The sequence below is a fragment of the Centrocercus urophasianus genome, unplaced genomic scaffold (assembly GCF_019232065.1).
Source record: "Centrocercus urophasianus isolate 14NV4802_14NV808 unplaced genomic scaffold, USGS_Curo_1.0 seq_10, whole genome shotgun sequence".
NCBI lineage: Eukaryota > Metazoa > Chordata > Aves > Galliformes > Phasianidae > Centrocercus > Centrocercus urophasianus.
Window position 1 is genome coordinate 137,136 of NW_024884142.1, and position 11,858 is coordinate 148,993.

Genomic DNA, 11,858 nt, shown 5'->3' on the forward strand with positions numbered 1-11,858 from the left:
AGCTGTTCCCATGCAGGAATAATCTCTCAGTGTCAGTCATTTGCATGGGCTGATCTAATTCTCTGCCATGACATCCTTCACTTGCTGACACGCTCCACCTAGGCATGGTGCAGACAGAGGGCTCTCATCACTGAAGCTGCCACATCTCCCCAGCAAATCCCATTGGGTGTCACACCTGAATTCACAGCAAGACTTCAGCAAAGAAAAGAAAAAATAAATCAGCAATTCATTGCAATTCCACTCTGAAGAGCCAAGCACATGCACTGACTGTGGTGAAGTTTGATGACATTTGATTGAATTGGTTTTTTTGTGTGTCTCAGCCTGCTTATGCTATATTTGTTGGCACCAAAATAAACAGGGTACGCAAATCTGCTTTCCTGTCCACTGCTTCCATTTATGAAACAGAAGATTCGTCTCTGCTTGCTATAATGGTAATGCTATCCTCAAGTGACACACAAACAAAATTCAAGTTCACACTTACCCTGGCTCATTTATACCCACCAGACTGACAAGAAAGCTAATACACAAACAAAGGCAAGTGGATTTGTCTTCTCTGCTACAGAAAGAGCATCAACTTTGCCAAAGCAGTGCGTTTCAGGGCTTTGAGGTCATGAGAAGATCCAGCCAGTGAATGCAGTAGGAGCTCAAGAAGAGAGCAGAAGCTCTCTGCCCTCACAGCTTCTGTGACTCATTGAATGCAGGAACTAAGCCGGGTTACTTTTTGTTTCAATAATTAAGAACCCCCCACTGCTAGGCCTAACGAACGAAGCCATGAGACCACGGCTTACGTGCTCAGACCGAGCACGGCGCGCTCTCCCAGCTGAACCCACTGACCTACATTTGATTGCTTTCAGCCATGCCAGCCGTTGGAAGTCACAAAACACACAGAAGCAAAGTACAGGTAATGTGCCAGCCCTTCCAACTCTCAACAGCAAAACTGAGCCAGACACTCTGCCGTAACTCCCAAGCCAATTTTGATCTCTGTCAGCATAAACCATCAATATTTGAGAACTGGAAGTCTGCAATAATTTATATGCAATGCACACTACCATCTCTACAGCAGGAAGCACTGCAGCCTAGAAGCACCGGTCCCACGGACCCGGGTGGGAGATAAGCTGTGACCCAGACCTTTCTGCATGAGTTTTCAATGCAGGATCACTGCTGGAGGACACGCCTATCATTTCCTACCCAGCCTGCAAAGAATAGCATTGTGCTTAGTGTTAAATATAGTACGTACAAACTGAAGTTTCACTGCTTCTACTGCAGCAGCACCAGTCAGCAAAGCTGTGAGGGACACAGCCACCATAGGATTTAGGACGTTCCCACTCGCCGAGTATCAGCTTATACATTTATTCTGATCAGAGAATCACCAAAGCTCTCCCAAGGCAGACCAGAGGCCATGAAACTCTCCTATGAAGAAAGATTGAGGGAACTGGGCTTGTTTAGATTGCAGAAGAGAAGGATCCAAGGAGACCTCATAGCAGCCTTCCAGTACTTGATGGGAACAAGAGGGGGAACGGCTGTTCGTGAGGGTGGACAGTGATAGGACAAGGGGGAATGGTTTTAAACTGAGACAGGGCAGGTTTAGGTTGGATGTTAGGAGGAAGTTTTTCCCCCAGAGGGTGGTGAGGCACTGGCACAGGTTGCCCAAGGAGGCTGTGGATGCCCCATCCCTGCAGGCATTCAAGGCCAGGCTGGATGTGGCTCTGGGCAGCCTGGGCTGCTGGTTGGTGACCTGCACACAGCAGGGGTTGGAACTGGATGAGCACTGTGGGCCTTTGCAACCCAGGCTGTTCTATGATTCTGTGATTCTATGAGTCTCCCTTGGATACCTCAGCTTGCTGCGTGCTGCAACAAGGCTGGCTACACCTCCCCTGCACTAAGCCTATTATTGCAGCTCCCATAGTCCACACCTAGTCTGCAAATAGGCACCTCACTGCAATACTGCTGGTGTATGCTGTCTCACGCATACCAATGTGAAGCACAAAACCCAACCAGCCAGCCAGCAGAATCTTAGTTTTTGCCAGAAATCTGAGCAGCTTAAAAATAAATAACATCTGTTCTGTTGTTTACTGGCAAGATCAAAAACTTCGGTTGAGATGAAAGCTCTTCACAACACGCTTAATGAAACTGAGGCATTGGTGGGACTCATTTAGCCAACAATTAGACAGCTATATTTAAGCTACACATCTCTGCCTCCTCTAAAGTGACAGAGGCACACGCAGTGCCACGTTCCAATGGTGGGAGTCCTCATTTCTTTGCCCCAGTTACAGGAGGAACCCAGACAGTTAGCCTGTGCTGACTGCTCTGCTTGTACCAAGCGTCAGGAGCACGTGAAATCAAGATCGCTACATAAGGAACTGCTAAGCAGATACTGCTGCCAGCACAGTCAACTTTCTTCTTAATTATGAAAGCTCAGACATTTATTATAGACCTGCAGTGGTGAAGTCCATAAGGTCCAGAAGTGCAAACATGTTTGTTAAGTACGAGGAAGCCAGCTGCCACTCAGGTTTGGTGGGCAGAAGACCAAGGGACAAGACCACGCCAGAAGAACAGGAAGCAGAAAGATGCCACTTGGCACTTCAGCCACTGCCAGCCACCAGGACATTAATTCAAAGGCCATCTAGCCCAACAACTCCATCAGTGCTCACAGCAACATCAGCCTGACCTTGAATATCTCCAGGGTTGGGGCACCCACCATCTCTCTCTGGGCAACCTGTGCCACTGCTTCACCACCCTTACCATCAAAAAAGATAATTTCCTTATATTGAGGCTAAATCTGCTCTCTTTTAGGTTGGATCCACTTTCCCTTAAAATCCAGCTATCTGAAGGCCGATAACTCAGCATCTTAAGTAAAATGAATCGCCTTTGCTCTAGAAGATCAGGATGGTGGTGAAGTCAGGTGAAGCCACAGCCACCCGAGCACAGACAAAATTCTTCCTTCAGGACAAGATGCAAACTGTTGAGGGAATTCAGCCATAGTGGAACAAAAACAAGAGTTTGAGACAAATCCATGACAGTTTCAATCAACTTTCCAATAACCTCATAAACCAAAGGACAGGTGAGTAAGCAGTCTCACTTGGTTTGTAGTCACATCTTCTAAGGGCTCTGGAGCTCAGGTTCTGGGCCAAGGGTGCTTCTAGCTAAAGCTGAAGACTGTAGTACTCCCAGCACAGCAGCATGCCTTGCCAGGATCACATCACCTGGAAGAGATGCTTCCATTCCACCAAGTGCTTCAGCAGGCCTGGGGGCTGCAGAGCTGGTCATCAGCCTGAATATGAGTAAGACAGCAGCTCAAGCAGCATCCTGAAGGAAAAAAGTTGTGCGAGTACGGATGTGAGTGTGGGTATTCCATCCTTAGCAGCAGCAGGCCTCACTCAGGGAGTGTTAAGTCTACTTAGGAAACACAAGACAAAAGCAGGCATTTCTCTGTGTCACGCAGTAGGAAAGTCATGATCCCAGTGGGAAAAAGCCTCAAGTTGTTTGAACTACAGAAAGTAACACAAAAGCGACAAGACTTCTAGTTACACCCACAGACTTCTAGTTACACCCACAGAGGAGAATATGCCCCACAGTTAAGCTGTACCAAAGCACCCAACACTGAGGAAGCCTTGCAGCAGCTCCAGTCCCTCTCCAGATTCCCCACTGTTAAAAAGGGAGCAGAGCAAACCCTTTAAGTGTCTATCAATGGGTTCTCTAATGAAATATCAATATTCAAGGAGAGAAAAGACGAAGCATTTCCACATCCGAGCGATAAAGAGGAGAGGTCTAACAGACTTTTCAAACAGGCAGATCATAGAATCACTAAGGTTGAAAAAGACCTCCGAAATCCCCAAACCCAACATGGCCACTGCCCACATCCCTCAGTGCCACATCCCCACAGTTCTGGAGCACCTCCAGGGATGGTGACCCCACCACCTCCCTGGGCAGCTGTGCCACTGCATCACCACTCTTAGGGGAGAAATGTTTCCTAACATCCAACCTGAGCCTGGCACAACTTAAAGCCATCACCTCTTGCCCTACCTGTAGTTATCTGGGAGAAGAGACTGACCCAAAACTTGAAACCTTTCCAGATGTTGAGAGCAAGAAGGTTCCCCCGAGCCTCCTCTTCTCCAGACCCACCAACCCCAGTTCCCTCCCCATAAGACTTGCATTCCAGAACCTTCACAGCTCCCTTGCCCTTCTCTGGACACAATGGAGAAGTCATAAAGCAAGCACTCCACTGCTCCCCCCAAGCTGTGCTCATTGCTCAGCAAGGCACTACAAAACCCCCCTTGGTCTCTAAATTAAACGCATCTTCGTCCCTCCTTGCCCAGCCCTGAGCAAGTTTTCTACCAACATCAACAGCCATTTCATCACCCAATGACCATGGATTATGCACACAGACTCACAAGAGGCTCCAAATCTGAAACACATTTCACCCTGGAGTGAAAGCACTAATATTTGCTATGTGCCCTTCCTGCTGAAACCACAACTCAGCCTCTGCACGTCTTCTCATTTCACTTCACACCTTTAGGCTGCAGGCAGGCACATCAGCTCAAGGACGGGCAAAGGAGGTGTGCATCAACAAGGAGCTCAGCAGCATTCTCAGGGTTTCCATCCTGGGGCAGCAAGAGAGCACAGCAGCCAAAACAGCAAGCTTTACCCCCGTGTTTATTATCAGTAACTCCTTTTTTTCCTAATATTAATATATTATGTAATGGGGCTATCAAACAACACAGTTTTCTTGGCATCAAGACTTTCCCCTGTTCAGAATAAGATACACAGTGATCAAATCTCAGAATCACGCCGTTTTTTAACCAATCTCTTTGGATTTGCAGGATCATTTACACCCCACAAGCTGCAGTTGCTCTCTGTTTCTGTTCTTCACCTACTATACATTCAGTGTGGGTTATGACCCAGGAAAGCATTACTGAAATCAATAGTATTTGAGGGGGGGAACTCAAAATGACTACATATTCTTTGTTCTCTTAGTACCTTACTAGAAGTAGTCAGGCTTCAGGGGAAAACACAGCTTGACTCACCTCAATTTGCATTTTACTTCATCAAACAATTGCAATTAGGCGACCAAGTTCGATTTTGACATTCATGCCTTCAGATTGACATCCCTGAAAGGCGAGCCCTCTCCACCTGCTTACATCACAGAACTGAAGGGCAATGCTTCACCTGCTGCCCCTGAAGCACTTCCCAGTGTGTTCCTGCAGAGCTGACAGCTCACTTGGCAACGGCTCACTTCCAACTGTCATCAACCTGACATGTTGAAGGCTGATGAAAATCACAGAGTCACTCAGGTTGGAGAAGACCTCTCAGGTCCTCAAGTCCAACCCCAGCCCACCCCACCATGCCCACGTCCCTCAGTGCCACATCCCCACATTCCTTGAACACCTCCAGGTTTTGTGACCCCACCACCTCCTGGGCAGCTGTGCCACTGCAGCACTGCTCTTTATGAGAAGAAATGTTTCCTAATGTCCAACCTGAACTTCCTCTGGCACAACACGAGGCCATCGCCTCTCATCCTATCAAACTGACAAAAGAAATATAAGATCTCAAGCATGTATCGATTGGAAAGTACTCATACTGACCTTTTCTGAATTGAAAGCAAAGAGGCAGGAGTGCAAGCACTGAGTTAAGTGGTGTTTGGGGATAGGTGGGAGCAACGGCACAGCCGTGGAAGCAGCTCTCACTGATCCAGCCCAGCTGCAGAGCACCCAAACACAGAACCCGACAGTCACTTTCTCACAAATAAACACTGGCAAAGATTCTTGCACCACAGAATTACTGAAGAGCCATTCAAAACAAACACAGCGCCATGATAGGCGAAGGCTACTCTAATGTACTCACTTTCTACCTGCAAACAGCAAGGCAGCACTGGAGACAAGGGCCCTGCTCTTGTCAGGGAGGTTACGATGACTTAGGGATTCTTGCAGAAGAGCCATCTGGATTATTTATAGTGCCACTAGGCAGGGCAGTGCAGTCATTCACACACGGACCTCATTGCACCCAGAAGTTCAACTGCTGTTTTTGCAGGAAATATCAGGCTGAAGTGATTCAAAGTCAAACATTACAACGTACCAAATCACAGCTCTAGGAAATTATACCCAAACTGCCAGCCAGCAGCATGCCCAAACAGTTCTAAAGATGTGCACAGATGAAAGAAAGCGTATGGAAGTTGCCAAGGTGAAGTGGAAATGCATATTATTGTGCCTTTATTTATAAGTATAGACGAGTCTACTATAGAATTAAACATTCCCTCCCTGCACAAAGGCAACAGTCTTTCTATACACAAGCAGGTTTCTTTGACATCCGCCTTTCCCTGCAAAGACTGAACCAGCCCCTGCTCACAGCCATTGGTACTGCATGCATTTTACACACCTCCCAATCTCAGGTTCTTGATGGAGCTCTCTGAAAACACCAAAGCATGAATCAGAGCTAACAAGCTACCCATTTATTTTTAAACACAAAGAGGGATTCACCAATAAGCCATTCACCTTCAATGTCATCTACTGCGTGCAGAAGCGATACAGGAATGGCACTTCCTTGTTGCTACAGGTCAAAGACTCCTGCAAAACCAGCCCTGTGCACCGACTGCACCAGGAGCTGCCACAGCAGTCACCTTTGCATTCCTGCACCACCAACGTTACCACTGCAACAGAGGAAACCCTGAGAAAGTCTGAAAACCAGAGCTACCAGCAGCAGCGTGAGAGAACCCGTTTTCAGACAGATTGCTCAATCACTGGACTGTAACAGCGCAGAGAGCAGCTACCCAGGGAGGTGACTGAACCCACTGTAAGAGTTCATCAGCTTTCCTTCATGAGCGGGCTGCCTTTTAAAGGTGTTCATCTACAGTCTCCATTTCAACTGGCATCGCCTGCACGCACACCTTCCCATCAGGTTTCCTCATCAAACAACCGCGTACAGAAGAACTCAGGAAACAAACCATTTAATTTATCTTCACACAGCTAATACCACATAGAAAACCTATTTGCCCCCCAAAATCTGGTCCATTCCACTGTGAAGATGGAAGCACGACCCAACTCATGTCCACAGTCACCACAGCTAGACTTCTACTTAGAAGTTTAGGAAATAGAACTCATTTTTAGCATACATGTTCTACAAACAGTTACCTACTCCAGAAATACCAATGGGGATCAATCTGCTGATAAATGCTCCCAAAGCCTGCTGCTGCACATTCGTCTATCACCCTGATATTCTGCCTGAAAGCTTAGAATTTGCAGTGGTTAAGCCCAAGGACTAATTATTAAAGTCACTGGCCATTAGAACAGAAGATCTCTGGAGCAACAGCCACTGCTGACTTCACAACCCAAGACACCAACTATTTTTAACTGAGAATGGAAACGAACCTTCCCAGAGAACTCCAAATACCACGCCACGTGATCTGGGCCAGAACTTGACAAGCAACACAGAATTACACTATGGCCCTGGCAGCAAAAGAAATACAGCCTTCAACAGCCAAAGCCAAAGATGTCAAGAGACAAGATGAAGCCACCATCGTGACCCTACCAAAACAACCCCTCAGCAAAACTGCAGATTGCAGCCTGAAGAGTCTTCAGACAACTGTCTCTTGGCACATTGCTGCCCTTCAAACCCAAACATGCCTTATTTAACTTCAAATTATTCAAGTTTTGTCTATGAATGCCTTTTTACATTCTATAATTCCGGCCATAGTTCTCATGGTGACATTTGGGCACCAACAGGGAAGAACTGGCATGTGTGTTCTACTACCCTTGGACAACAGCTGCATTGCCTGATAGCATACTTATAGTATTAAATGTGGAGGTTGGTGGCCCTGCCTGTGGCAGGGAGGTTGGAGATTCATGATCCTTGAGGCCCCTTCCAACCCAGACCATTCCGTGATTGGATTTGTATCAACCACACAAAGCCAGATCCAATTCAAACCAACAGAAACATTCCCTTTGCTTCCGACACGTGGTTGGTGCTTACACCCGTCACACCACCACAAGATACCACGGGGGTTTTGATTCTCTTTGACTGCCCCCAAAAAGCATTCGCTAAGAACCACTCATCTCATCTGATTTGCAAAACAAGATGGTGTCAGGGGATCCCCGAGCGGTTTTAGTAACAAAAGGCTTTAAAAGCTCACTTAGCCTCAACCCCTGTCATAGAGACACCTCCTTCTGGGGCTGCCCAAAGCCCCATCCATGGCTCTGTCTGGGCGCTGCCAGGGATAGGCTGCCCAGAGCTGTGGGTGCCCCATGACAGAGCCTCACTGCCCTATGAATAAAGAATGTTAGCCAGCTAACGTTCAACCTGAACATCCCCTCTTTCAATCTAAACCCATCGACCCTTTACCCTATCGCCACGAAGCCACGAAAAAAAACCCTTCCCTTCAAGAACCCAGATGAAAAACAACAAAATATCGTGCAAAAAAAACCAACCAAACAAACAAAAAAAACCCAACAAGCAGAAAGGCCCTTTAGGCACAAGGCCTCCCGAACGGCGTTATTTCCAAAGGGAAATCTCCGCACACCCACAGGGGACCGCGGAGGGACGGCACTGACCGATGGTGGAAATGAAGGTGGTGTTGAAGGCATCGTCGGAGAAGCGGAAGAGCACGCAGGTCTTGCCGACCCCCGAGTCCCCGATCAGCAGCAGTTTGAAGAGCAGGTCGTAGGTTTTCTTCGCCATGGGGAGCGGCTGCGGCCTCCTCTCGCTCGCCCCCCCCCGCACCCAGCGGCCGCCCCGGCTCCCCCCCTGCCGGCAGCAGCCCGGCCCGCGCCGCTCGCTGAGGGCGGCGGCGGAGAACGACGACGACGACGACGAAGAGGAGGAGGAGGAGGAGGGAGGGAGGAGGAGGAGGAAGGAGGCCCACAAAATGGCTTCCCGCCGCGCTCCTCGCGCCCGCTGCTGCTTCTCCTCACGGGGAGGCGGCGGCGCTCGGCCTCATAACCCCGCGGGTCGGCTCTGCTCGCTGCGGCCCGGCCCTCGCACGGCGGCGGCTCCTCAGCGGCGCCCGGTAAGCGCGCAGGCCGCCAGGCGAGGCCGTGACGTCAGCATGCACGCACACACGCACGGACGAACGGACGCACGCGAGCGCCGCCTCCCGTGTCAGGCCATGGGCTGCGAGCCGATGACGTCACGGAGGAAGGGCGAAGTCTCTCGCTCGAGGCGGAAGTCCCACCTCCCCATTCATGCGATTGGTTGCAGGTCCTGTATCTCTTTTCTCGAGACAGGGGAGTGGGCGGAGCGGAGTGCTCCCCCTGCCGGCGGGGCGAGGCGGGGCGGACTCAGCGCTGCCTGGGTTTTCTGCCTGGGTCTGCTCGGTGCCCCACCCGGTGCTGCGGCGCAGGCCGTGGCTCCTCGGCCATTACAGAGCTCTTTGCTGTATGGAGAATCACAGAATCACAGAATGGCCAGGGCTAGAAGGGACCTCAAGGATCATGAAGCTCCAAATCCCCCACCACAGGCAGGGCCACCAACCTCCCCATTTCATAGCAGCCCAGGCTGCCCAGAAGGAACCTCTGCTCAGTGATGGATGCACGCTGATCTCGGACTGGTTATCAGGAAATATTTCTTCTCCAATAGAGCAGAGATGCAGTGGCGCAGCTGCCCAGGGAGGTGGTGGGGCCACTGTCCCTGTAGGTGTTCCAGAACCATGGCGATGTGGCTCTGAAGGATGTGGGCATAGTGGGATGGGCTGGGGTCGGACTTGGGGAGGTCTTTTCCAACCTGAACGATTCTATGCTTTTTATCATAGAGTCACAGGGGTTGGAAGGCACCTCTAGGAATCATCAAGGCCACCTCCCTGCTAAAGCAGGTTCCCTACTGTAGGTTGCACACAGGAAATTGCCCAGATGGCTCTTGAATATCTCCAGAGAAAGTGATTGTGAAGGTGAAAACAGGATCCAGCTTGCAGCTGGCCCCCAAAGAATTGCTAGGACAAGCAGATCACTGGAGGTTTGCACCAATTTGTATAATAACCTCTTTTACCAGAGGGTTTCGTTTGCAGTGAAGATCCAAGAAATTTTATCTTTTAGGCTCCAAGAGACGAAGTAACTTGACATTTGGAGCTCTTAGAGTGGGTCCAGAGGAGGGCACTAAGATGATCAGAGGGCTGGAGCACCTCTCCTATGAAGAAAGATTGAGGGAACTGGGCTTGTTTAGCTTGGAGAAGAGAAGGCTCCAGGGAGACCTCATTGTGGCCTTCCAGTACTCGAAGGGAGCATATAAACAGGAAGGAACGGCTGTTTGTGAGGGTGGATGGTGATAGGACAAGGGGGAATGGTTTTAAACTGGGACAGGGGAGGGTTAGGTTGGAGATTAGGAGGAATATTTTTCCCCCAGAGGGTGGTGAGGCACTGGAACAGGTTGCCCAAGGAGGCTGTGGATGCCCCATCCCTGCAGGCATTCAAGGCCAGGCTGGATGTGGCTCTGTGCAGCCTGGTCTGCTGGTTGGTGACCTGCACACAGCAGGGGGTTGGAACTGGATGAGCACTGTGGGCCTTTGCAACCCAGGCCCTTCTATGATTCTATGATTCTATGCAAACAAAGAGTATTTTCTCCCTGGCCTCTAGGACTGACCCTGATGTTGATGTTACCATGAGGGATCCAGTCCCACGGAGTCATAGAACTGTCAAGGTTGGAAATACCTCTAAGAACATCATGTCCAACCACCAGCCCACCCCCACCATATCCACTGATATCCTTCAATGCCACATCCACAAATTTCTTGAACACCTCCAGGGACGGTGATTCCACCATCGCTCTGAGTACCTGAGCTTCCAATACCCGGCCACTCCTTCTGAGAAGAGTCCTATAAGTTGTTAGAAGACACTCTGTCTAGGACAGTCATACTCTGTGCCTGTTCATTAAATTCTGGTCTAGAGATCATCGCCACAAGGCTGGTGAATTTGGGCATGTTCAGTGAGAGGCAAAGCCATTCCCACAACTCCCTCCACCACATCCTTCCAAAGATTTCCTTCCTGATACCAGGAGGGTATCAATCTGATGTGATAACTGAGGAAAAGGGAGGTGAGAGGCGATGGCCTCAAGTTGCACTTGGGGAGGTTCAGGTTGGATATTAGCAAACATTTTTTCTCCAACAGTGGTCAGGCATTGGCACAGGGAGGTGGTGGGGTCACCGTCCCTGGAGGTGTTTCAGAATCATGGGGGTGTAGCACGGAAGGATGGGGGTCAGTGGGCATGATGAAGTGAGATGGACTTGGACTTGGGGATCTTAGAGGTCTTTTCCAACCTTCATGATTCTATGATTCTATGAAAGCAAGAGCCAACAGGATTCAGCAGCCTCTCAGTTGAACACCCAAGGTTGCAACACTACACTGAAGGTTCATTGCCCATGAGATCTTGCTGTGGGGAGGGGAAAAGTGAATCACAAGTTGTGCAACAGTATTTGTGTTTGGGAAGGTCTGCTCAAACAGAGCTGCAACACTCTGGGTTTGGTGGTGAGTAAATCCTCTCACAAAGCTGGACCCAGCCCTGCATGTACACAGGGATGGGAAAGATCTTTGTCATCCAGGAGACATCACCAGCCCCATGGCCTCAGCACACAGCTTTGTTTTCTGGAGCCAGGGCAGGAGCAGACATGGTTTCTGGCCCCCTAGAATGGGCCCCAGAGTCGCTTGCAGCTCCCACAGATTTGGGAACTGCTAGAACGGGAAACCACAAAGAGAAGCTGTGGATGCCCAATCCCTGGCAGTGCCCAGAGTCAGGCTAGATGGGGCTTTGGGCAGCCTAGTTTGGTGGGAGGTGTCCCTGTGGCAAGGGTTGGGGCTGGGTGGGCTTTTAGATCTCTTCCAGACCATTCTGGTTTTCTGTGACTCAGCAAGGTCAGGATCCTCCTTGGGGCAGGCATTAACAGC

At 49.7% G+C, this 11,858-nt stretch overlaps 1 protein-coding gene across 1 annotated transcript in view; it reads right to left on the reverse strand.

Annotated features, from left to right (window-relative positions):
• The window catches only part of RAB10 (RAB10, member RAS oncogene family), a 37,826-nt gene extending 29,115 nt beyond the window's left edge, over window positions 1–8,711 (reverse strand). Inside the window, exon 1 of the mRNA XM_042840114.1 lies at window positions 8,541–8,711. Within this exon, the coding sequence (XP_042696048.1) occupies window positions 8,541–8,667 (127 nt within the window). The 5' untranslated portion in view covers window positions 8,668–8,711. The remainder of the gene's footprint in view (window positions 1–8,540) is intronic.
• Between the last annotated feature and the right edge of the window lie 3,147 nt (window positions 8,712–11,858).